A 27405-nucleotide genomic window follows, 5' to 3' on the forward strand; every position below is an offset into this window, starting at 1 on the left:
AGAAACATGGTTAGGTTTTCCTGTTTGTTTGTTTGTTTTTAAAGATTTATTTTAGAGAAAGAGAGCAGGGTGGAGGGGCAGAGGGAGAGGGAATGAGAATCCCAAGTAGGCTCCACGCTGAGCATGAAGCCCAACATTGGACTCGATCTCACAACCCAGAGATCATAACCTGAGCCAAAACCAAGAATCGGTGTCACTCAACTGATTACGCCACCCAGGCACTTGGTATTGTCCCAGTTGTGGAGGCATAGATGGCATATCACTTTTTGGTGTGCACCCAGAAGGGCCAGAAGGATTTTAGCAGATCTCCGGGACAGCAGCTTGCCTGGAGACAGCTTTAGGGTCAGTTTCATAGTCCACTGAACCCAAAGCAAGCTGGAAAGTTACTAAGTATGGGATCAAATTGGCCCCAAATCTGATTTGGTTTTATTTATTTGTTCTAAATGAACATAATTATACAGCCTTTATTTTGTCCCTTTAAATGGGGAGATCAGTGACTATGTTGTATTTGGATGGAAGAGATCATCTGGAAATAATTTCTGTGTAACTGCAGAACCTGCCAATGGCATGCTTCTCGAGGGCAAACTCCACTTTGGAGACTGTTTCTCCTTCCAGCTAGAATTCCTCAGTAATAGGTGTGTGATAACTGATGAGGTGACGAAGAAGTCACATTTGGTTATCAAACATTGTTGGTACTGGTTATAGTATTTTTTAAGTTAAATTTTATAATTTCTAGGCCAACGTAAAATTTAAGATGTGTAATGTACAACAGACATGAGATACCTATCCTCTGTCTATCCAGCCACACACACTGCACAGCAACAAGATAAACGTATAAAGATGTAACTTCATTTATCTCTCTAGGACCGAATATAACTTGGACTTTGAATCCATATTGGGTCTGATACTAAAATCTTGCTCTATTTAGTTCCAAGCGTACTCCATAATTTCCTGATTTTTCTCAGGTTCTTATATTAAGTTCATGTTTTCTTCCCCCTCTTCCTTAGGGGTGATCTGAGTGTCTGAATGTTGTTACTGACCTGGTATCTGCTGGGATGACCCATGGTCTCCAGAACCTGTGGTTGGAAGGCCCACTCGTCCCAGCTCTGAAGCTGCTGAGAGTAGGCATTCCTCCCTCAGGGGAAGCCCAACACTTCTCAGTGGTTCTGTCTGCTTCACACGAGGCTGCCTACATGAGCTCATTCAACCTTTGCATCTCCATACTAGGACAAAGGTTTATGATTTCTTGGGCTGTACCTGGAAAGCAAGGTCTAGGTTTTCTGTGCTTCAAGCGCCACATGATTCTTGGAGACCCACACATCAAAGACTCCCTCCTGTTTTCTTCTTTGTCTCCCAGCCATCCTCCCCTCCCCCACCACTTGGCCAGCCTTAGTGGTGGGGGTGGTGGTGGGAAGGGAGGACTCATGGGCAGGAAAGCTTGCTGTTTGCTCCATCTTCATATGCCTCTGGTTTAGTCCAGAACCTGGGCTGATGGATATTCAAAAAGATTTTTCTCTTGAGAATACTGTTTCCTTGTGAGTTTCCATAGTCTCTCTTTAAAGCTCTCAAGCTAAACATGACTACTTCTTTCTCTTTACACTTTGGCCACAACATCCTAATCCTAGACAAGTGCCACAGACTGAATGAAGGGGGATCATGTACATGTGAGGGGACAGGAATTTCAGTGGCTATCTGTAAATGGCATTCATCCAACACATGAATATGTAAATAGATTTATAGCTCTATGGTAATTTAAATAATGATAACTGAATAAACTGAAAGGCCTGGTTTGTTTTTAATTGAAACCAAAGGGATGGGAGTTGATTCTACACTAAGAGAAAAAGAAGTTAAAAAAAAGTGTAATTTGTGGTTAAAGCACTAGAGGAATCGGGCTGCGCCTCTCCCCTCTTCTCTTTCCACCTTTCTCCTCTCTGCCTTTTATTAAAAAGCAAAGGTCCTTTTGTAAAGCTCAATTTCTGAAGTTCTATTATATCCACTTCCATAGTATTCATAAAGAGGCAGAGACAGTACTTGTAATTTGCTGGGAACCCTAAAGAGAAATGAGAAAACTCACTGAAGAATTCTCATATAACGTGAAGATATGAAAATATGTAGCCAGTGCTTCTCTGGCTTATGTAGGAAGAATCAACCATGAAATTAATTTTATTTATCATTGAAAGATACTGGACTTAGGATCCAGTATGTGATAATTTAATTATAAATTAAGTTCAGTAGCATGCTATCATAAGTAAATGTCAGCGGTAGTTAGGAGAAGTAGGCATTACAAAAGCTTGTCTGCTTACTTGTGCCTCAAAATAGTCATGCCCCGTGAGTCTAGATGAAATCTCCTGTAGCTAGAAGACCTACTAGGGTTTTCTAAGACTCCCCAATGTATGTGACAAGTTTAATAGGAACCAACTCTCTTGAACATGTTCATACTTAACTGAAAAGGAAGGATTAGAAGGGTGTCCATAGACGACACTCAAGGGTGAAATAAAGATTATTATTACAGTAGTTGAAAGTAAAGTTGAAGAATATTTCAATCTCAAAACGGCATTCAAGAGAAACAGACAACACATTTATATTTTAACTCTAGCGAAGTGTGACAATTAAATGAATGTTCTATCAGATTCTAAAAGCTGGAATTATGACCTCTCCCCACCCCATTAAATAGGTTATTTTTTGTACTTAGGATATTACACCTCATTTGTGGAAAAAACCTTTCTGGCACTCATACACTGTTTCTTATTCCTTCTAGTCATTTTATTAATTACTATATGTTCACCAAGGAAGAACCCGAGTATACCTAAATCTAGAATTAAACTACATAGCACTAGGGTTTAAAATAATAGAATTTGTCATCAAGTTGACTGGCTCACATTCAGCCAGTGTCAAACTCAATGGGTGAAATTTTTGCTCAGGCAAAAATCTCAGGAAATGGAAAATTCGCAATTTGTAATAAACCTCTTTCTCGTAAAATGTTATTCCTGCTGCTCTGCCCTCTGGAGTGAATGAGGGAGAGTTGAGGCAGCTTTGGGTTGCAAAGGAGGACCCAGAAAGGTGCAATTTGGAGGTGCTTTCTGTCTGTGCCCAGCCCAGGGACTCCCATAAGCCTCCCTGCATATACAGGTGTGTCCCTGTTTCCTCCCTTTGGAAACCGGTAAAGATAGTTTGCCATACTAGTACTTCAGATCCTGAGTGAAGAAGTCCTTGATGTATCCTCAGTAACACCCACACGTGGCCTTAGAGTTGTTGCTAATGATATTTCATTCTTCAGGTTGTCTTTGGGGCTCCTACCAGTCTCTGTGAAGCAGAAACCCTCTCATGTGCCGTTCTGCTGGAATTCCTCATTGCGTGGCCTTCTCCTGTACTGGCTCTCTTCCCAGGATCGGTGGGGGCAGGGTATGGCCTAGAAGCAGGGTTCCCCATGTCGTCGTGCAGGTTTGACTCCATGGCTCTAAGAGGTATCATTCACGCTATGGTCTTTCTCAACCAGAATATGTATTTTAGTGATTTTATGGAGATGGTGGTAAAATGTCTCAGGGAAGAAATACGTCTTTCTTCTTTGCACAAAACATTAAATATGGGCTAGCAACAGCTTGCCTCAAGGCTGAAAGCAATAGACTCTCTGCCAACACACTGGTTGAGTGCTGCCACTGCTAGCTGTGGGACCTTGAACTAATCCCTTAATCTCAGTTTTATCATCTGCAAAATGGACGTAATAGTACTTCATAGGCTGTTAAGGTTAAAGAAATTACATATACCAAAGACTGGGCACAGGGCCTAACTCACAGTAAATGGTCAGTATGTGGTAGTTCTCAGCCCTTGGCTGGTATAAGCCTCTCTACACACACAGATCTCTACACCTCCTACTCACGGCTCTCGGGACGTAAAATAACTTTCAGGCTCATTTCTGCTATAAGACTCGTAACAGTGGAACTCTTGATTTTTAGTATGAATCATTAATTAGTATTAATTCAATAACTTTGAGCATGGAGTTAGCCGAATGAATGGTGATTATCCCGGCCCAGCTATGTGCATTAACACAACTGTGAAGAGGGCCTGCGTCTGAGGGAGTTGAGAGCCAGGACGACGAGGACTCAGGCGGTAGATGAGAGAACAGGAATAAAGAAGGCAAGATTAGCGCTCACTCTAGTTTTCCAGCAACAGACGGGCCTTGACAGGTCTGTCTCTGCCGTGGCATTAATTGTTACAATAAAGACCGGAGAACAGGCTCTGGGCAGGTCAAACTTTAAGATTATGCAGACAGGGATGGAGACCGGGGAGTCTTATCTACAAACTCCTGGCACTTTATCTGTATTTCCGGGCTCAGCACAGTGGCGGCTGTGGGAGGTGGAGGCTGGAAGTCGCCACTGACAGTGATCTTATCATTCATGACTGCCTTCCCTGCTCTTTTTCCAATATGGTGCTTACCAATAAATTTCTGTCATTCACTGCACCCTCATGTCATCTAGGCTCTGGAATTGTGTTACTGAGCTAACATTCGTTGTCAAAACTTTACAAGATAAACCTATTTCTCCTCATCCTATAAATGTGTTGGTTTTCCTACGCTGCATACATCAAATGGCCTTTAAGCGGTTAACACCTTCACTGAAATCCTCTCTCATGCACCTGTGTGTGTGTGTGTGTGTGTGTATGTATGTCCCCTTCTCCCCCTCCCCTTCCCTACTGCTGGTGACCTCTTCTCCACCCCACCCCCAATCTCTTGCTCCCTAAAGAAAAAATGGCTCTTTTACTTTTACAAAAGACTTGATATCACAGAGGGGAGTCACTATGTGGCATTGTGTGGAAGCATGTCCTGGAGCATTATGAAGCAAGGCTCCTAAACCATGTTCATTCTACCTGGTTTTCCCCATTCTGCCCAGCCTCCTATTCCCACTCGAAGAAAAAATAAAACTACAGTGTCTCTCGAATAAGAAAATGTTGTGGCAAAGTGAGTTTCAGAAAATAAGGATTCTCGTGACTCCGATTTTTATCTTTTTTTAAAGATTGTTTAATTTATTTATTTTAGAGAGAGAGTGTGTGAGGGGGCCCAGAGGGAGAGAGAGTCTTTTTTTTTTTTTTTAAGATTTTATTTATTTATTAGAGAGACATAGAGCAACAGCGAGCATGAGTGGGCACGAGCCAGGAGCAGACAGAGAAGCGGGCTCCCTGCTGAGCAAGAGATGATGCGAAGCTCCAGTCTAGGACCCTGAGATCATGACCTGAGCCCAAGGCAGATGTTTCACCTGCTGAGCCACCCAGGAGCCCCAGGAAGAGAGAGACTTCTGCAGACTCCACACTGAGCAGAGCCCGATATGGGGCTCCATCTCACAACCTTGAGATCAAGACCAGAGCTAAAACCAGGAGTCAGATACTTAACTGACTGTGCCACACAGGTGCCCCTCGTGACTCCAGTTTTTAGATCGCAGCTGTGGGCATACAGAAAGTGGGGGTAGGGAGCGCAAAGGATAGAGGGTAATGTTCTTTGATTGGCACCAGGGCAGGGAGTTCTGCTCTGAGTAGAAGTTGAAGGTAGCTCTGCTAGAGATAAGGTGAGGCTATTGGACAGGGGGTGGGGGAGGTGCGGGATCCAAAGGCAGCTGAGGCTTGCTTGTCTATCACTGACTCATTGATGGATAGTCACTGGTGGTAGAATTTGAATCTGAACTTGAACTGTGGGCAGTGCTGCTGTCACCATGGTCACTGCTATTCTCCTGGGCTTTGTTTCCACCTATCCCGAGATTGTCAGCTCTGCTTTTCCTGTTTTATGTCTTGTATACTTTATTTACACAGCGGATCTGCTCTGGAAGTGTTGTGAATACCTTTTGGTTTTGAATGACATATCGTGTTCATCTTAATACAGAAAAGCATCAAGAAAACAATGTAGTCTAAAATCTCATTACCTAGATAACCCTGCCAATATATATATATTTTTAATACATTTTTAAAATAAGTGTATGAATATTTACATGGTTAGAATATATATATTTACGAAGTCCAAAGTTTGAGTCATACTGATGCTCCCATCAGTACATACTGTGAAAGCATCTCATGTCCCCTCAGTATTTAACATCACCCTTAGCGTTTGGGGTCTGTGCGGTGTACAGAGCACAATTATGGAATACCACAATGAGCGTTACAAAAAACACTTTCTTTTAAAGGACTTTCTGATTTAAAAAAATATATATACACCAATGAATAAGGAAGGCATCATCCTGGCCCAAAAAGAGGATGTTAGTCTAATGAGTCAAAGAATCTTTTGGCCACAGTTGCCTTTTGTTTGGCTTACACTGTTGTTTTGTTTTTTGTTTTGTTTTGGTTGGTTGGTTTTTTAAATTAAAGCTGCCAACATGTAAAAATCAGGAGAGTTCAGGCGCCTGGGTGGCTCAGTGGGTTAAGCCTCTGCCTTAGGCTCGTGTCATGATCTCAGGGTCCTGGGATCAAGGCCCACATCAGGCTCTCTGCCCAGCAGGGAGCCTGCTTCCCCTTCTCTCTCTGCCTGCCTCTCTGCCTGCTTGTGATCTATCTCTGTCAAATAAATAAATAAAAATCTTAAAAATCAGAAGAGTTCACATAGTAATGGCTTCCCTTAAAAAATCTGAAGAAAGGGGCTCCTGGCTGGCTCAGAGGAGCGTGTGACTCTTGATCTCAGGGTTGTGAGTTCAAGTCCCACATCGGGTGTAGAGATTATTTAAATAAATAAACTTTTTTTAAAAATCTGAAGAACTGTTCACCCGGGGCGTGCATTCTCACATGGCAGTGACCTTCACTGCTGAGGACCTGTTGCCTCCTTCACGTGTGTTTCCTGCAAACCCCACGCACATTCCGTGTTGTGCACCTGACATCGACACCCGAGGTCCCTTGTTCTTTATCCTCCTGCCGGCCCTCTCTTAGAGTAGAAAACCCTTCAGAAGGATAAGAGGATAGGAGGATAAAGCTTCTCCAAGAGGGCCACTAGCTGTTTCTTATACCTGGCCTACTTCCCTGGAGGCATTGGAGTTTGTAGTTCCAGTTCAAGAGCAGCAGAATACTAAAGTTGAAAAGGACCAAGAGGTCAACTCATCCCATCCACTTGTTTTTTATTTCGGACAGCTTTGGCTTCCTCCTGATTGCTTGTTATTGAGAATTTTCACTGTGCCAGCTTCGTTTAAGTGAATACAGCCCCAGTTCTATGATAGGAATTTCATATCACATGATCACATTTTTTCCTGATTCACAAACTTTTCTGTGACTTGCACCAAGGTATGCACTGTAAAAGGGGGTGAGTTGATGGAGACTGTTCAAAACAGAAATGTAGAAACAGGTCATGGAAATCTTTACTTCTGGGAGTAGGAGAACAGTTTCAAACAAGAAGAGGTGCTGATTGTTAACAGTGGAGTCAGACGGCCCAGGTATGTGACCTGGTCGGCTTGTTATCCTACCTGAGACCTAGTTCCCCATCTGGAAAATTGGGACAGCTATGCCTGATCTCAAAGGGTAGTGCAGATGAACTTACACAATTGTAAGTTAGTGTTAGGCATTATAATGAAAATTTTCAGTTGTAAGGTCTATTGTTATTACTAGAGTTATCACTCTGGACTGCCAGGTTTTTCAGTCACTCAGTCACTCAGTATATATGCCTTGAGCAGTGTCACCGTGGATAAGACACTGAAAGTCTCTGAGCCCCATTTTCCTTCTGCTCAAAGAGAGGAATAATGCCTGCCCCTCACCCACCCTGACGAGTCAGGAAATCAACTACAAGCGTGTTTGTGAGCCACTCGGTGGCGTTTATAGCCCTGAGCAAATTGTTATTACCACTTTGCTATTAATTAAACTAAGCTTTAAAAATATTGATAGCTAGGGTTTCCAAAGATGCCTGAACTAACTCAAGTTACTTAACCTCCAGTGGGATTTACATTTTTCTCGGGACGCCCTCGTGTCTCAGTGGGTTAAGCGTCCAGCTCTTGATCTCAGCCCAGGTCTTAATTTCAGGGTCGTGAGTTCCATGCTAGATGTGAGTCCACTTAAAAGAACAAAAAAAGGATTTACATTTTCTCAAATTCAACTCACCAAGGGAATGAAGTACCCAGCATTACCCAACCAGAATATTTAGATAAGTCTAGAAGAGATTTCCTTGTGTGCCTTTACTTTGTCTGCCTCCCAGAAATTAAATCAGAGGCAAGATTGTTGGTATAGAGGAATAGACTAATGACTAATTTGCATTTGTGGGTTTTCCCTAAAGAAGACAAGAATTAATAGGACAACATGAAACCTGACTTGCTCACATACAAATTGAGGTTAGAAGCAGACACGGAATGTACGTGTAATGACTACCACGAGGCACTTCCACCACTTCTCAAGGTGCCACGGCTTTGGAGGGCATGGTGACAATAGAAGCCCTACCCATGTTTCATTTCCATTGGACCAGGAGCCTGGGCCTGAGGGAAGAACTCGGTGCATGCCTGGGCAGGAAGCTCTTTCTAATTATGGGCAGAGTGCCTGTGAACGTGGTTATACCTGTACAGGACAGTCCTCATGTTTCAATCCATGTGTGAAATGTATTTTGCTGTAGTTGAGCGTCTCCCTGATGTGGCAGCATTTGGAAGGTGGTGTGCATTGTATTATTGACCTAGGTGGATATGTTTAGAGCAAGTCAGGAGGAGCTTAGCATTATGTCAGATCGGAATCAAAGAGACAGTGTGATTATTTATTCATTCATCTATTAATTTGTTTATTCATCAAATATTGAGTAACTGCCATGTTCTAGGCCTCAGCATTGTAGTAGGGAAAACAAGCAGTGTCTTTACCCTTGTGAAGTTTATATTATGTGGGGCAAGAGTGACATTAATTAAATTGCTTAAATAAATATGCAAGATATTTGCACAGTTGCATGTTATGAGGGCAATGGGGGAAGTAAAGAGGATAAGATCCACCCCATCAGAGAAGATATGTCTGATGATGTCACCCTCGTCCTAAGACATCCCATATGCATTAGTCAGCCAGTGTCAAACACAGGGAAATATACTAGGCAGAGGGAACAGAAGACAGCAAAAGGATTGGCATGTTTGAGCAGCAGAAGGGAGGGAAAGAGTAGTATGATATGACATTGGACATGGGGGCCAGACCATGCAGGACCTAGCCACCACTCTTTTTCACCTGACTGCTGAAATACCAGCACTTAGAAAGGACAGTGGCTTGGACCAGAGTCAATGCAATGAGAACAAGAGCACTGGCAGGGTTTAAGACGTACCTTAGAAGTAAGAGTGGCAGAACTTAATGAGGGAGTGAATGTCAGGAATGAGGGGGGTAGAAAAAGAAACAAGAAAAACAGGGGTGACTCCTAGCTTGAGTAACTGGATTGTGGTGCCATTTTCTGAGGCTTAAAAGTTAAATAACTTGCCACACCTCACTCAATTAGGAAATCAAAGTCTAGTCTGTGTGAATTCGCTTTTTTCATTTTTTTAATCTGTCAAGTGAGGTTAGTAAGTTAAATTTCCAAGATATCTTCCAGATTTGCAGTTATGTTCTCTTCTAGATTAAATTGTTAACATAGAAACAGCCTGAGGTAGTAAGTAATAATGGTCAGACTTGGTATAAATAGTACTATTGTGGAATAAACCTTTTATATCAAAACTTGTAGCCAAAATTTGGGGAGGCATTTTTTTCCCATGCAAGCAAAAGAAAAGGTGATTTTGTCCATTTTCTTTTGGAGATGATGTTTCTCTGGAGTCTTTCAGCAGCAAGGTAGTTTGTTCAGTAAAGTAAGATTACATTATAAACTGTCTCTTGCAACTGCAAAGTCCAAACGATAAATTGCTTACAGCAAAGCAGTTTTTTTTGTTGTTGTTGTTGTTGTTTTTTAAAGACTGTGCTCGGGCCTCAATCCAGGGTACAGGCAGGTTTCTGCAGAGGGAATGGTGACATTTCAGCAATCCTAAAACCTGCCTGCAGCTCTCCTTCCACCATCTGGGCCTCACCCGTTTTGGCCAGGCCTAAGATTCTAGTGCTAACAGAAACAGTCCTCACTGTTTCAAAGCAGTAAACTTCTGAAATCCACGTCATGAGATAGATCTTTTTTACCCACAGACACAATGGAATTGTGTCCTTGACAAAGGAATTGGTGGGCCATGAGTCTTAAATCTGGGCAACAACATGTGAGTAAAGAAAAGCAGCCACTCAAAGTCTGCCCATAGACCCCCATATTGGACCGTAAGTCCCTGAACCACTTAGGATGCTACAAAGAACAGAAAAATCCAACCTAAAAAGCCATGAGCAGTGAAGATATTTGATGTCTCACAGAACAAGTCTGTTTCAGGCTGGTGCAGCAGTTCTGTGATATCTCGGGGACTCAGGCATATCTCTACCGGCAGCAGAGTGCCTTGACCCTGAGGCATATCACTTCATAATTCAAAATGGCTGCCACAGTTCTGGGAAACACCTGAGCCAACACTGCACCAAAGAAGTAGGTCATTTTCTTCACTGTGTCTCCTTCAGTGAGAGAGAAAGCCTCTCCCAGAAGCTCCAAGCAGACATCCCCTGAAGTCCTTGTCTACGGAGCACCCAATTCCCCCCCCCCATCTAGGTAATAGGACATTACCCTAGACTTGTTCCCCTCTCCTTTATTTCCTTCACTTTCTATGACCTCTCCTTTCAGGTTTTAAATAAACTGCCTCCTACCCTCTATCTCTGTTTACTACATTAATTCCGATCTTCATTATCTCTGTCTTTCTCCCTGGTTCCACTTTATCTTCCATATTGCCACGGAAACGATCTTTTAGAACACATATCTCATCATGACACCATCCTGCTTAAAAGCCTTCAGTGATTCTTAATCACATATGCGATTACATTTCAGGTTTTTTTTTCTAGCTGTAGGAATGACCTCTCCCTTCCCTCTGTTATTAAGAAAAGACTTATCGTGGCAGCTCAGTACAGCTAACAGATCGGTGTAAAGCTGCTGTAATGTAATGGGGTGGGGAAAGGGCCCAGGGCCAGGTGGATCCCCCCACCCTTCTCACAGGGCAGCCAGAGAGCCCTTCCCTGGATCCCCAGCAGTACAGGCAAATCAAAACATCTCCATGCCAGTTGATCCAGACCTCAGGAAGGTCAACCAGGCTCACGGCACAGGCTTAGGTGGTAGTGAAGGCCAAGGTCACGAACATGGTCTCCCAGAGTGTGCAGAGTAAGAAGGAAAGAGGTGAAGAGGGCCAAAGAGACAGCTTGAAGAGGTCTATGAATGCCCTACCTCCAAGCCATGCAATATTCAAGAAAGTTTCTATTTCACCTTCAGACTTTGCGAATGTGCCTTATAGTCTCTGACTGTGTTAGACAAGTTAACCCAATCAGTGGCTCGAGGACAAAGTGAGAATGGTTGAAAACCAAAAGGCAGCTAATAGCAAAAATAGAATAATGGTTTCTAATGGTATGAATTGTTTCTGTGTTTACATATTCATTTTTACGGTGTTTTTTTAAAGGCAAAAGATTTGCAGTTTGCTTGGAATCCCTAAGATTAGTCTTTTCTTTTTCTTTCACAAAGTTTTTCATATCAGAAATCCAGAGTTAACCAATATTTCATGTATTTCCACTTCTGATCAAGGCAGTTTTGAGTGAAATAGGCATAAGAATAGAATTTCAAACTAAAATATTACCCAAATATGCTAAATATTCTAATCATTCTCCCTGCTCTTGATATTGACCTGTATTTATTCTTTATGTCCACTTAAGAATTCAATCTTCTTTATTGTTCTGTGAAGGCTAAAGAGCTGTTTAGACGCAGTTTATATTCTGTTATAGAATATGACATTCGAAATGAGGAGGGAAATATTAATGAAGACATTGATGGATAGTTTTCACAACAAAGGTGTTAACAGTTTGAAGCAACAGCTTACTGGTTTGTACATTTCAGCAGGCATTTGCATAATCAGTGACACTGTCAGGAGGGAGGAGGGAGAAAGGGAAGAACTGGACAGAGGACACCAGGCAGGAGAGAAGGCCAGGCCCCAGGTGGACCAGACTGTCCATCCTTGGTTTGCTTTTATCCATTCTCATTTCAGGAAGGGTTTGCAAAGAGCTTGTCCTTTTGTGTCTTGTATCATTTCCAGGTAAGCGGGCCATCATTTTGGCTTCCCTTCTGACTCTGACTTCCCTAACCTCATCTCCCATCTACCTAGATCTCATTTCTGTCATCACTGTAGGTTTTTCTGCTTCTGCCTTTATAGGCTGCCGCCATCACACCCTGGAGCTGACCAGTTTTTGGCTACCAGTCTTTGTGTTAGACTTTGTCTAGGCAAGTTTGTATGGGCAGCTCCTCATGGTGCCATTGGATTGGGCTGTTAGCTTCTGTCATTTACTGCCTCCTCCAGACCCTCCAGTTGAGGAGCCCATGCAACCCCTTTCCTCCCCACTTTCAACGGGGACTCCACAGAAATGAGGCACCAGTGAGAAGCCAAAAACATATATCAATTGTCAGAACCTTCAAACTGATTTTGATTCTCTCCTAATCCTTTTAAATGTGATATGTGTTTAAATTAAGAGGAGCAGAAACAAAAATGATTTGGGGGAAATGATGTTATTTTAGCCTATTTCAGTAATATCCTAACATGGTTAAGAAAATTGACTGTCAGATTTGATCAGTGTTGTTGAAGTGAACAGCCGTCATTCTCTGGAGGGTCTGGAGTTAAATTCTCACCCAGCGGGAGCAGATTTAATGACTGAAGAATCCAGTAACAACAGGAAATGGCCAAATCTCACCAGACCACTGATCTCTTACAGTGCCTCTCTCTCTCTGGTTTTCCAGGTACAACGTGTCTGATCGCTCTCCTATCAGATAAGGACCTCACGGTGGCCAATGTGGGTGACTCGAGAGGGGTCCTGTGTGACAAGGACGGAAATGCCATTCCTCTGTCTCATGATCACAAGCCTTACCAACTGAAGGAGAGAAAGAGGATAAAGAGAGCTGGTGAGCTTGTGAACGCCTCCAAGAACTGGCCGCCATCCTGTTCGGTGAACCAGGCGGCTTGCTTGGATTGCCTGTGGGGGATATGATGTTCGGTTAACTCATGATTTGTAGATCAGCACAGAGGCTGCTGCTGATGCAGCTGGGACTTGACTTTGTGACATTTCTTGTCAAACGGACGCCGAACTTGCCCTTCCTCATGGCCAAAGATTCCAGAAGAGCCCCCCAAAAAAGGCTAATGGGATCTCTAGGCTCCTTCTTCCCATACCCATTTCCCTCCAGCCATACTAAAGTAGCTGTTTCCCAAAGGAACCATGTTTCTTCTAGCTCTGTGCCTTGGCGAGCGCCATCCCCACCAGCCAGTGGGTAACAATTACTTGTCCTTTAAGACCCAGTTTAAGGGCATCCTTTTGGTAAGCCTTCTCTGTCACTGCACCAAAGGTTTCCCCAGTCTAGGTTGGTGCCCCTTCATTTTTCCAACAGCCTATGTGGTTAACCTGTCGGGTTACCTTTCACAATGTATGGACACACTTTTTATCTGGTCTGCCTTCCTGATTGTGAGCTCTTTGAGGGCAGGAGCTTGGTCTTGTTCCTCTCTATACTCCCAGCATCTAGCTCAGTGCCTGGTATAAGTAAATATTCTGGGGTTGGTGGGGTGGTGGGGGTCGGGCTCTCCTTTTTTCATTCATTTTTATCAACATCTAGAGAATAGGAATACAAACTTACATTTGGAATTGGGATGGGATGGGGAATGGAGTAGACATCCATTAACAATAAATAAGTAAAATAAGGAAATTATCTAGTATATTATAAAGTGATAACCATTATAAAGAGACATAAAGCAGGCAAGGGAATGGGGAGTATTAGAGGTGGTCACTCCAGGCCTCACTAAGGTGACATCAGGACAAAGACTTGAAAGAAGATTATCAGTTGCTGATTACATTTTCATGATTCACTTTGGGAAATTCTTTTCTGCCCACGGAAAGGAGGGATCCCTCCGTCTCCAAACTGACAGCTGCAGCATGTAGGCTCTGCACGCTGTGCCAGCTGCGCAAGGGGAGCTCACGTACCCTGGTCTCTAACCAGAACGGGCCCCTGCTGCCCAGGGTAATTGCGACTGACTCTCCATCTCTACAGGTCAGCTTCTGCCGGGAACCTAATCAACATTTGAGTTTTCACAGTAGGAGACTTCCTGTTGAGTCAAAAAGTGTTGAAATTTATTACAACCTCCTGCTTCAGTATCTGCTTGAGATGCAGAATAATTTTTAATGAAAGCTTTAGTCAGGGTTTTTGTTGGTGGGATGGAACAAACGATGCTTTAGGAGTCTGTCAAGCTCTGATGCGTGGCAAGCACTACTCTGGCTTCTTCACTTACAAAGACACTGTTTCCCCATGAACCTGCTGTGACCCTGGGCTTAAGATTCCGTTAGCTTCTTGTGGAAGCACAGGCAAGGATGTACGTACGATACCTGGAAATGTCACTTTAGCATCCCGCATGCCCTTCTAAAATGGCATTCCCATTTTATCCTCTCTTCTCATTCCTGCCATAACCCCCACCATCCAGGGACGCTTTATAGAGCCGATTTAGACACTGTCTCCAAAGAGGTTAATCTAGCCTGTGTCAAGGGTGTATTTTATAGCAAGGCTTAAGGGACAGTGATTGGTTTTATTGCCTTTGTGTGTATTTTCTCTGACCTTAGCCCTCCTTTCAGGGACCTTTTCCTGTCCTGCTTAGCGTCACAATACACTGCGACCAATCTGGGCCAACTACATGTTGGTCCTTCTGTCTTCACTCCTTTTGTTGTTTCCAACAATAGCAATGATACCAGCTGCCATTTATTGTTTGCTCACTCTGTGCCGGGAGCCAAGCCCAGTTCTTTACGTACGCTTTCTCTTTACTTACCTTCTGAGGCTGTTAACGTTACCCTCATTTTACAACCGAGGAAGCAGAGCCTCAAGGAGGCGTGTGTGCCCAAGGACACACAGCCAGTGAACGGTGAGACGAGAGCCAATACCCAGGACACTGACTCCAGAGCTCACGCCCTTGCCTGCTAGACCACACTTTCTGGAATATTCTCATATGTCCCTGCCCACAGAGGTCCTGCCCGTTGTTCAAAGCCCCACTTTTTTGTTCACTCCTCCCCGATCATCACAACCAGATATCATTGCTCCTCTTCCATCTGACTATAGCACGGAGCAGATACTAGTTTCTTCCCAAAAGAATGCCACTTTGTGCTCACAATTGTTAATACATGTAGCTTCTCCTTTCTGCTAGACGATCTACTTTTTTAGAAAAAGACCCGGACCTTCTGTAACTTTATAGCCTGCAAATTGCCTTGCACAGAGTATGCATTTAATAGATATCTGACAAATAATATGTGAATGAACAAAATTCTAGCTCCCTTAGAGAAAAAATAGTGGTAGATGATACTGAGTACGTGGAATGCATATGACGTGCAGGCACTATTAAAAGTGATTTTATAAGGAATAACTCCTGTATTTCTCACAACTCAGTGGAATAAGTACTCTTATTGTCCTCATGTTGTAGCCAGGGTAACCTAGAATCAGAAAGCTAGGGCTTCTCATCCGAAATGACAGAGCCAAGAATCAAATCTGCGCAGTCCAACCTAAGATCCTGAGCCTTTCCCCACTGGGATAACATACATCCTGCTTTAATCCAAGTCTTATGTGGGGAGCTGTTTGGAGATCTAGATGCACCCATGGGTGGCTCAAGCTAAAATGAAGTAGCCTGGTGGTGGTGTCCTGTGCACATCCTTGTACCTTTCAGCACTCTTTGGCCATTGTCCTTGAATCCCTACCCTAGGGCTCCCTAGTGTCAGTCAGTGAGACGCCAAGGTGTTGTTAAGTTAAAACTAATGCCCTCACCTATATGTATCTTCCTACCCTCAGTATTTTTACTGATATATTCCTCAGAGCCTTTAAGATGCCCGGGATGAGGACATGAGGATCTCCTGGTAGTGTGTGAAACCCCAAGCCATGTGGTGGGAAGGCTACTCCTTCCTGGCAGTGCCCGGGGGAGGTGAGGGGGACACACGCAGGAGGTGAGCCTCGTGTACGTGCCCCCAGACTCTACCATGTGTGTGAGATATTGGCTGCTCAAGCTAATGGGCTCATTCTGTCTTTGCAGGTGGTTTTATCAGTTTCAATGGCTCCTGGAGGGTCCAGGGAATCCTGGCCATGTCTCGGTCCCTGGGGGATTATCCGCTGAAAAATCTCAATGTGGTCATCCCAGACCCAGATATCCTGACCTTTGACCTGGACAAGCTTCAGCCCGAGTTCATGATCTTGGCATCAGATGGCCTCTGGGATGCTTTCAGCAACGAAGAAGCCGTTCGATTCATCAAGGAGCGCTTGGATGAACCTCACTTTGGGGCTAAGAGCATAGTTTTACAGTCATTTTACAGAGGCTGCCCTGACAACATAACGGTCATGGTGGTGAAGTTCAGGAATAGCAGCAAAACAGAAGAGCAGTGAACCCTTCCGGGTCTCGGCTGCCTTCGACTAAAGGACTCCAAACACACTGGTCTCTTTTAATGTAGTGAAAGGCGTGGGAGTTTCAGTTAGGATCAGCCACCTAGACATGGGATTCCCCTCCCTGTGGGTCATAGGTCTATATCCAGTAATGAACACCGGGTGCTCTTGGCACATAGCGGAGAGGCTGGAAAATGGTTTCTTCATGTGTTCGCAGTTCTTTCCTCCGATGTTCCACATGTATAAATATATAGCTGTAGATTCACGTGTATGACGCGAACGGCGTATGTGCCATCTCCCCTTTGGGGTTCTTTTCAAGACCTCTGCCAGGATTCTCCAGGCACCAGACTCTGTCCTCTCTTTGGAGCGGTGCATGGGGCAGACCTCCAGAGCTGCAGGAGACAGGCTGCTGCGGCTGCTGTGAGTCTGGGAGGATGGGTCGATGCCCGCTGCTGAGAGGCAGAGCCATCTCGAGGAGGCTTTGTCCTCCTGAGCCCAGCTTTTCTGCTCAGCGGCTGCCCAGACACAGATTTGAAATGGTTTATTATTCTGTGGCTGCTTTTGGAGACGGAGGGAAGTGGGGAGGGTGAGAGCCGCCTGTACAGCAGACATAACCTTTTCCCCTGGCTTCCTTTCTTACTGAAATAGACCCTGGATACAACCTGACCCGTCTTTGTGTGTTTATCCTAATCGTGCATGACCTTAGCCTTTTGCTTCTACCTTACATTATGTAATAGGCAGCTGTGAAACTTCACCACCAGACACCACGATTTTTTGTCTTACCAAGAAACCTATTAGAGGAAATGAATAAAGCAAATCACAATGCCATAATTTCTTCAGTCTTTAAGGGTAGATAGAGGGAAATAGAGGCCAAATAAGTCACAGTGCCCCCTGGGAAATCTGCTGTTTGCCTCAGGAGAGAAAGCTCCGACGGTCACCACCCTGAACTAAGCTCCAGCGGCCATTTTCGGGTGGGTTTTTGCCCCCCACCCCCACCAACTGGCCCTAGTAACTTTCAAGTGTCTTTTAAGCGGTGTTCTGATAAGCACAGCCTGGAACTGCGTGTGTGTTGCTTGAAGCCAAGTACACCGTTATCAGCGTGCTCGGGCATTTGGTGACGAAATGCTGACATGTGGTTCTCCTTGATGGTGGAAAGGCAGCCGCCTGTAACATTTGGTTGTACATCACTGTCCCCACCAGGTAGCTTTCCCCAGGCAAACACAACCTGCTCCACACAGCCCTGCTTTCCGCGGCAACCACCCCGGCAGGGATTCAAGATCAAGCTTGTATTGTTAAGTGGCTCAGAGTTATTTCGGGGCCAAGCTTGCTGCTCTCCATGTCCTGTCACCAAAGTCTTCCAGTGTCAGTATTTTGTAAATTAGTTGACAGAGAGTGCCGGGTCAGCCCGTTTGCCTGACTGAGGTGGCTCTAAAAACCAGACAAGATTTTTGTTGTGTACCCATCCATCCCTCTGTGTCTGAAATGTCAAGGTGTCCGCTTGGTTTTGTCATTCTCAAGTGGGCACTTGTCGTTAGAGCCTCTCAAAAGTCCAATTCACAGGCCACCTGCAGCCCACAGTGCCCCTTCCTCCCCTGCCCTTCTTCAACTGTGGAGCTTTCCTGAAGCAGATTCCAGGGGAGAACTTGGAAGGATGAAAGATTCCCTTGTGAATGCCAAGGGCTGCAGCCTGTCTTGATTTCTCCAAGCACTCACCATCCTTTGACTGCAATGAGAATTAATAATGGTTTCCCAAGCGATTTGCTCACTTTTATAAACTGTAACATTAGAATTTCCATGTTAGAATTAGAACCCTGGTTATTTTTTTTTTTAGCTATAGAATGTTCTAGTACAAAATATCTGTCACCATTTTAGATTGAAATATTTGCCTAATGAGAGACCGTGAACTCTTGTATTTGGGGCAGGGGTCAGGAGAGGAAGGTAGGAGACAGGCTGGTTGTGCTCAGTGATGGGATGGGCAAGCCAGGTGGCCTGAGCTTGCTTGGAGATCTAGGACATTCTGACTCTGGAGAGTTACCAATGCCCACCATCTAAAGGAACAAGCAGTTTCAGCATTTTATGCTACACAGTCCCATTTCCTTTTTTATTTTTAACTTAACCCTAAAATTCATATTGACAAGGGAAAGAGATTTTTAAATTCCATGATCATTGCTACTGTCTAAAATGAAAACAGACATGTTTTGGTGAGGACAAACAAGCAAAGCTACAGGAAATTAGTGTTTTTTCACCTGCACAGGGTCTTCCTCATGGTGTTGAGGGCAGCAGTGCTCGCCTTCTCCTCCACCTGAGGTTACCGGGTGTCTTCTACAGTTTGCTTTGTAGAATTATTTATTTCTGAATTTAACCATTTAGTGTGTGTACTTCCTACTGCCTTTCTTTTTGCCTCTTTTCCTCCCACTTTGGCTTTTGGATTTTTTTAAAAGACAGACATTTTAGGCAAAATAGTAGCTGTTTGATTAAGAGTTATGTCTAAAATCAGAGCGCTTTGCTTCCTTCCCCCATCCTGGAGCTCTCTCTCTGCCCCTTGTCCAGCTGTTAGGGGTCTGCAGAAATCCCCCCCCCATCCCTCGGGGTGCCCTGTGGCTCATTTTCTAGGGACAAGGGAAAAGTTGAATCTAGCCTTTAGGCAAATTGATTTGAGAAGTTTGCATGTGAAGCTTTCTTAAACAGCACTGCCAAAGCTTTGGAATTGTCACATGAGGCTGCCCAGATTCCCCAGCCTGAGTTCGCATTGCCAATAGCCCCATGGTGCCAAATTTTGGGACGGTTTTACAGTCTTTTAGAAATGATGTGGGAATGAATGACCACATGCTTATGAGCCCCCAGCAAGACACCAAATGCAGATCTAATGTCTCCTCCATGCGCCACTGCTGCCCCACTGGCAATCTGTACTCTTAACATGGGTTGGGACTTGGCGGGGGAGGGACAAGATAGGGAAAATTTTTTTGAAAACTCACTGTATTTGCAATTCTCTAATTAAAGGAGTAGACAATACTTACATTACAAACTCCAAAGCTAGTTCTCAAGACCTACATTATGTGACCAACTTGCCCAAGGCACTGAGCTCTGAAGTGTAAGTCAGTCTAATTCTAATATAACCTAACTACACATATGTACACATTTCCAGTAACCAGTGGCTACATTCTATTCTTTGCCTTAGATGGAAGGTACTGGCCTCTTGAATCTTATCTCTATAATAAGAGAATCACAGAAGAGTGTTTTCTAGAGTGAAGGAGCATATGCAATCTGGATGATTTAAAACAAGACTTATTTCATACAACTGCAATGATTTCAACCCACATACATTCTGTGCAAACGGGATTGCGTGAGGATGATGGCATCATTTCAATCCTATCAGAAGTAATTCTGGGAAACTGATTACATTATTGAATTGGATCACTGGGATATATGTCAATAAGATGAAGGATACACAAGGGAGTGATCACTTTTTCCTTTGCCAAGTATATCTTGATTTTCCGGATTTTTTTCCCACTGAATTATTGTTAGATCTAATACTCTTACAACTATGTCAATGAAGAAGGTTTGGAAAGGGCAACATTTCACTGTGCATTTGAAAGCATGTGAATTAATGCTTGGGATGAAGCTTTATTCTTCCATGATTTCAGAAATGATTTTTTTCTCCTTTGATCCATCATCATTAGACTGCCCTTCCCTTAATGTTCTAAAATTGCCTTAGGGCGTCACACCAGCATTCCTGAACTAGCTCTGCAGAAATGACCTGACTGTTAGATACCACTCTGGGGCCTATGTAATTGCCTCTAGATTAAATCATTGGTATCTGGACTTTTGCACTACTTAGTTGAATACCGCAGGAGTAATAGAATCCAATGCCCCCCCAAAGTGTGTTCCATAGAACATGAGTTCCAAAGTGATCTTCCAAATATAGGGTTCCAGGGTCAAATGAGTTTGGAAACATACTATCTTAAAAAGTTAGTGCATAAAAGCAAATAGAAGGTTTTAATTTAAATGTCCTATGGGTGGACGGTGGGGAGAGGGGAAGAAACACACTGCATTTGTAATTTCAGTCAACTCAGGGTTTTCCAGATTAATTTGGCCAGAGAAGCTTTTTTGAGTAACACCTAGTAACATTCCAAGGTACTTGTGTTCCATAGGACCCACGTTAGGAATTTGTTAGGCTGAATTTGTTAATGAAAGCGGTGATAAGAAACAGTATGACTTAATAAGACCCTTCAGCAGCTTCCCATTGATAACAGAAGCCCAGCAATCCTGCCTGAAGCCCTGAACTTCTCTCTTTTATGTTACTAATAAACAGGAGGCTTGCCATATAGCTAGGGATTTCTCAAATTTCATTCCAAGAGCTTTCAGTTGTGCTTTTGAAGTCATCTTTGCTTTCCAGATTGAACCAAAATAAATATTTTTACATTTCATCACTATGTGAAAGTTTAAATATATATATTTAAAACAATAGAAAAGGGGGAAAAAGACATTTGGTTATAAATCATTTTAAAATTTTAACTAGGTTTTTAAATTTATGTATCCATTGTATAATAATGGAAAGGTAAACTATTAACACTTATTTATTCTTTCCTCTGTCATTCTTTCCAGATTCAATGAAATACTCTGAAATCAATCAAAGTTCATTCGTTCTAAAATCCTTGTCCCATGTTTTCCCACCTTTGACATTTTACGTATAGGATTAAGTTTGGTGAGTTATCTCTTGCCAAAAATGTAGGGCTTGACTGTAGCTCCAGTCTCGTCACTTTCGGCCTGGGCAGGGCTGGGAAGCTCTAGGGAATTCTGAAATAATGGATGAAACAAATTTAGTCCCAAACATAGTGCACAGTGAATTTAGGTTAAAGTCATTAATCAGAATTACCTCCAGTGTTTAGGAATACATCCATCCTGTGGACATTACCCAAAATAGTAAAAAACCGACAGTAGAACTGCTTAAGCTAGGTGGCAGATTCAGCGGGCAAGTGACAGTGGAATTAGATATGTGCTTCTAAACATGTTTGGTAATATGTAAACTTTTTTGCTAATTCTTAATGTTGATGCTTTGTCCATTATTTTTTCTTCCTACCACTGTTTAACTGAGGGTGGATTATGATCATTTTGATGTGTTTAGTAATAACTGCACCATCATTTGTACAATCACTTTAATAAAGCCAAGTTAAGGACTTTGAAGAGAGCATGTAGTAGCTATTCATTTTAACAAATCATCATAGGCCTTCTCACAGTTCAAAACCCTGACAACAAGCAAGCAAGCAGCAGAGGTGTAGTTTATATTTAGAGATGTGGTTCCATTTATTCTAGAAGTCCTATAATCTGGCATTTAACCACAAAATCCCCTCTGACATTTGCCAAATCCAAATTAATCTCAAAATCTCCAAAGACCTGAGTCCTTGGCTCTGAGCACAAGCAGATTGCTACGAAGGTTCTGCTGGCAGATTGTGATGGGGGAGGGTTGGGTGGGGGGTGGGGGGTGGACAGTGTGCCTGGGTCACTCACTGACTCTGTGGGAGAGGGACCGTGTAACCGCCACACTCTGTCTTCACCTTTTGTCACGAGGAAAGTCAGAGGTTAAAGATGATATCATGTTTCTATATGAATCTGACAATGCATAATTTAAAACGTGTTCACGCAGAAGCAAAGGCAGAAGTAATAATCAAGGAATTGGGGAAGGAAACCTTTAGGGTACCCAGACATTAAAAATGAAAAAAGTAGGTTTTCTGAAAGTTGGATTATCAGACTTGGGTCGTGGCAACTGCGGACACCGGCACACAGATCAGTGGGAGGCAGCTGTTCCAACATCTCATGTTATTCAAACAAGAGGCTTCCTAGGAAGAGTATTGGCTAATGCTTTCTTTTTACATATTAATAAAGACAGAATTCTAAAGCTTGTATAGGACTGTTAGAACAGGCAAAATCACATCTAAGAAAAAGAGCTTGGAACATTTCTTAATTAAAAAAAAAATGGCAAAATTAATTTCCAGTATGGTCAAAGTCAGAAAGTAAAGAAAAGCATTTTTCAGAAAATATAAAAGACAAAATTAAAAGAGAATACTATAAGATGAAATATTTTAAATTATGAAAAGGATTCATATGTTCTTACATTATGAATCATGCTTTCTGATATTTGTGTTTTTTCTGAAGCTAAAGAGATAACACTGAAATAAGAAAATGAACATTGAGTTATTTGTAAAGTCAGTACCATTACAGTCCTTATTCCATTCTTTCCCAATGAAAATGGATACGTGTACCTTATTTATTGCTGTCCTAAACCACCTTTACTCATCTAGGTTCTGTTTACTTTGCAGTCTTAGACGTGGTTTTACCCTGCATCCTTACAATTTTTGCATTTTGGAGTTTTTAAATGGAAATACCCACCTTTTGGAGTTTTTTAAATAGTCAGACTAAGTGATAGGCCTTTCATTTTAGAGTGCCCAGATAAAATCAAAGTCAGATCAATGCAGTCACAGCTCCCACAGAGAGCGAGGTGCAGTAGGCATAATTTTTCAAACACCCACATGAATACCAGTGAGTATGCAATTTAAAACAATTACAAAAACAAAAAAACAGAGTGGTTCAGTGTTCTTGCTTTTCGGAGGTTTTCTAATTCATATGTGACAAAGGGTCATATTTGTTCATATAATTTTTTTTTAAAAACCACCAACTGCGGAGAAATGATGTTTTAGAACATCTTTATCCCAAGAGAATGATGTGTCCTGTGCAAATTTTAAATTTCTGTCTGTATTAGTACCTATAAGAACAAATAATGATTGGTGAGTGTGCTAATGAAAAGATACAAATCCTGCTGTTTGAGAAAAAAGTAGAACCATGGGACGTGAAGCAAGACTGCGGCCCCCACTTAGGCTTCAGGACTACAGCCAAACGGTTTTCATGTGTCAGTCATTTTGAGTGTCCTTTTATCTCGGGTTTATATTCAGAAAATAGAGTAATAACCACAAAAATGGAGAAGAGCCAATAACTTTTGCTTCTATTTTAGAAAGCAGCGGCACCGGGCTGGCTCCGTTGGGGGACCACGCAACTCTTTATCTCAGGGTCGTGAGTTCAAGCTTCACGTTGGGCATAGAGATTACTATGAAAAAAAGTCAGAAAGCAGTGTTTGCCCTTTTTAATTTGTCTGCAACACTTGTTCATATTGAAACATTAATGCCTACGACATCATCTCCAGTTTACCCTCTAATTACTCAAGCAAATGGATTTGATTTATAGCACTTACGTGGACTTCAGTTCAGGCTGTCCAGTTAAAATCTATTTTGTGATGCCTCAGGCATTCCTATGGTGAGCCAGGAAAAAGAAAACAGGAACAAAAGAAGAAAATCTTTAGTAAAATCGAGGAACAGTTATTCTGACAAGCCTGGAAAATAGTACTGAAAAAATTAATTCCAAAACCCTCCAACGTGAACCATGTTCATGTACATGATTTCTATATGCCAAATGTATAGGGTATATTTTTAAATCTAAGCATCGTTGCATTCATAACAGATCGGTTTACCTTATGAACGGATTTAATTAGAAAAGTCATTATATTTGCTGTAAGTACATCTGCTTTTATGTTTTGTTATTTCCTTTCCTTTTCTTTTCTTTTTTTTTTTTTTTTTTTTTTTCCTGAGCACCTGTGATGTGCCAAGCAGAGACAGTCTGAGTAGATCTAGAGGTGATCATTCAAGCATCATCTCTGCTTTCTTGGAGTTTACAGCTCAGTGGAGGCTTCATAGGTATGACACTCAGCACTGGCTGAATGGGGTGAAAATTGGCATCTTTCATGATTTCCTCCCATGGCCTTGGATTTGTGAGGACAAGGCAGAATTACAGTAATTCTTCCCTACACATAAGAGAGTGCATGACAAAAGATTAGGTATATCTTGCTCACATCCAGTCAAATTCCATCAGATAGTTACTCCATGTTAGATCACCTAAGTTTCCTAAGGATGGAGTGAGGAAGTGAGACAGGGAGCCCCTGGGGACCAGGGCAGGGGTAAGGCAATCCCCGTTGGGAGGCCTCCCCTCAAGTGGGACAGTAGCTATACAAGGGCTCAGGAGTAGGGTGGTCAAAGCCAATGTGTCTCCCTCCAGGATCCTTTCCTGGATGAAAGAGAATTGCAAAAAAGAGAATGGGAAATAATGAGAACATCTCTCCGTGGCCTGTTTTTTCTTCCCAAGAAGCTATATAGTGTAACAACATTATTCCCCCAAAAAAGAACCCAGAACTGAGAGTGTTTTGTTTTAAGATTTTATTTATTTATTTGACAGAGAGAGAGAGTGAGACAGCAAAAGCAGGGGAGAAGAAGAGGGAGGGGGAGAAGCAGACTCCTTGCTGAGCAGGGAGCCCATAGGGTGCTCAGTCCCAGGACCCTGGGATTATGACCTGAGCCGAAAGCAGACATTTAACCGACTGAGCCACCCAGGCACCCCCCAATATCAACAGTGTTCCTGAATCAATAAATTAGTGAATTCATTACACAGAAAATTGACATGTCTCAGGAATATAATAATTTCTTGGTTTTAAATATGAACAGAAGACTAAATGCCAGTTGTTTTTTTTTTTATCATAAAATTGGTTTCCATAGTAACTTTAGACATTCCAGAGTCTAGGCATGGAATTTAAGTTTTATGTTTTGAACAAAATAGCAACATCTATTTTCTGTATTGCAAAGCAAAACTAAATACCAGACTTTTATTTTTACCCACAGAGGCCACCACTTCTATGTTCTTTGCCTGGTCATCTTCCCTAGACTCTCTTTCTGTTTATGCCAACTGCTTCTTTACCAAGTAATATTGGCTACTGCCAAATTACATTAGAATCCTATCAAATTAGAATAATAGAAAGTGAATGATAAGAGATTGGGAATATCTCATAGGGATCAGAAGGAGGGGATTGTTGCCATTTTATTCTTAAGCATGAGAACATATAAAAGAAAATTCAAATTAAGTCAAAACAGTTTATGATTTGGTAGTATTAAAACCAGGGGTGGAGCCCCATTATTAATGAAGGAAAGAAGGAAAGGAGAGTTGGAGAGAGGAAGAGAAAAAAAAAACACATAATTGAGTAGTGTTTTTTATGAATATTATATCTGTGAAGTTCTGATCTGATTCCCTGCTGGATTTGGAAACAGTGACTTTGTATAAACTTTTATTAAACTAATTTCACCATCATGAACGTTTTCCATCAGCATTTTCTTTCTATTTTAAAAATTGTAAGAGGTTGTTTATAAAAAGATTCCAGGATCCATAATTTATTAAAAAATGCTTTCTTTTAGGAATCTTCAGGTTGTATTTAATAATTAAATTGCAGGTCAAAATGACTGCTCAAATCAATCAGGCTTTCTGGTAAGTCAGTCCCTGAAAACTATCCATAATAAATACAACAAAACCTCATTACTCTCAGTACTCTTCAGAGGTTTTTATACCTACTATTCTATATTTGTCTCTAAGAGACATTTGAAATAATGTGAAAATTGTCAGTTTGGTGTAGAGCTCAGAGTATATGGTGGTGCACGGTCACTCGAGATGCATGGTGTGTCATTTGGGTCCCTTTGATGTGTGCTAGGGGTAGATTTAGCCTTGTAGAGACTAATGTGTTCATGCAATCACTGATTCTGTGTTGTTGTATACAAAATGAACAGATAAAAATTCACCCTTGATGACAAGATTAAAGCAAAAATAAACATTAAAGTTATTGAACTTTATACATGGGACTACTGCTAGTCTTTTCTTTTGGTTCAACTCATTTTCCATTCTCATGTTTCCTCTGGAGTTTTATCATTTCTCAGTGCTGTTCAGTTAGAGTAGCTGTTGAGTTGATATGCCACATGGAAAGCAGAAGAACAATTTCCAGGCCAAGACCAAAGCACGATAGAAGCAAGAGACAGGAGATATTGAAACTTTGGGTGCTTTCATTTGGAACAGGAAGAAGCCCAGCTCTGGTTCAAAACAAGGTAACTTTTAAAAGTGTATGCCACAAAAATTGTTTGTTGTTCACACAATACAACTTTTACCCAGCTCTATACCTCATCAACCAAGTTGATCTACTATATAACCAGTATTAGTTGATAAGGGTTAGAGAAGCTGTACCTACAACTCTAGTGCCCTGACACACCTCTAAGGAGTGTTCAGAAGAGACTGTGGACTCTGAGAAATAAACTGAGGGTTTTGGAGGGGAGGAGGGTGGGAGGTTGTGTGAGCCTGGTGGTGGGTAGTGTGGAGGGCATGTATTGCATGGAGCACTGGGTGTGATGCATAAACAATGAATGCTGGAACACTGAAAAGAAATAAAATAAATGAAATTGGAAAAAATAAAGAATAGGAATAATAATTTAAAAAAAGAAGAAGAAGAGGATAACCACCTACAAAATTTTTCACAGATGCCAGAAAGAACACTGTGGAATCTGGACACAGTGAAATAGATATGCATGGATCTAAACACATGCACACATGTAATACTACTTTTAGGTATTCTAAAGACCAAATGCTCAAGCATGAACAGTACCTGGAACCTAGATGAAGAACAATAAAATTGAATCAACAGATTGCTGGATGAATTTGGCATTGGGTATAACAAAGCAGAAAAATATGGTCTTGGATTATTTTTCTCCTTTTTGTTAAAATATTTGATAGCCAGAGTAGAAAATGCCTCCCAGAAATTCTGGTCTTCTACCCCTTTCTCTAGGTAGAAAATTTCTTTTTCTTTCTTTCTTTCCTTCTTTCTTTCTTCCCTCCTTCCCTCCTTCCTTCCTTCTTTCCTTCCTTCGTCCCTCCCTCCCTCCCTCCCTCCCTCTCTCCCTCCCTCCCTCCCTCCCTCCCTTCCTTTCCTCCTTTCTTTGAGAGAGGGGAGAGAGAGAGCACAGGGGCAGAGGGAGAGGGAGAAAGAGAATCCCAAGCAGGCCCCGTGTCCAGCATGGGGCCCAAAAAAGACTTGACCCCATAACCCTAAAACCATGACCCAAGCCAAA

The 27405-nt window shown here is 42.3% G+C and overlaps 1 protein-coding gene across 1 annotated transcript in view; it reads left to right on the plus strand.

The window, feature by feature from the left end:
- PPM1L (protein phosphatase, Mg2+/Mn2+ dependent 1L) overlaps positions 1–17095 on the plus strand; it is a 279379-nt gene extending 262284 nt beyond the window's left edge. Inside the window, exons 3-4 of the mRNA XM_032836055.1 lie at positions 12779–12940; positions 16086–17095. Of these exons, the coding sequence (XP_032691946.1) occupies positions 12779–12940; positions 16086–16432 (509 nt within the window). The 3' untranslated portion in view covers positions 16433–17095. The remainder of the gene's footprint in view (positions 1–12778; positions 12941–16085) is intronic.
- Positions 17096–27405: the final 10310 nt, after the last annotated feature.

This window comes from Lontra canadensis, unplaced genomic scaffold, assembly GCF_010015895.1.
Source record: "Lontra canadensis isolate GAN:19392208 unplaced genomic scaffold, GSC_riverotter_1.0 scaffold90, whole genome shotgun sequence".
Lineage (NCBI taxonomy): Eukaryota > Metazoa > Chordata > Mammalia > Carnivora > Mustelidae > Lontra > Lontra canadensis.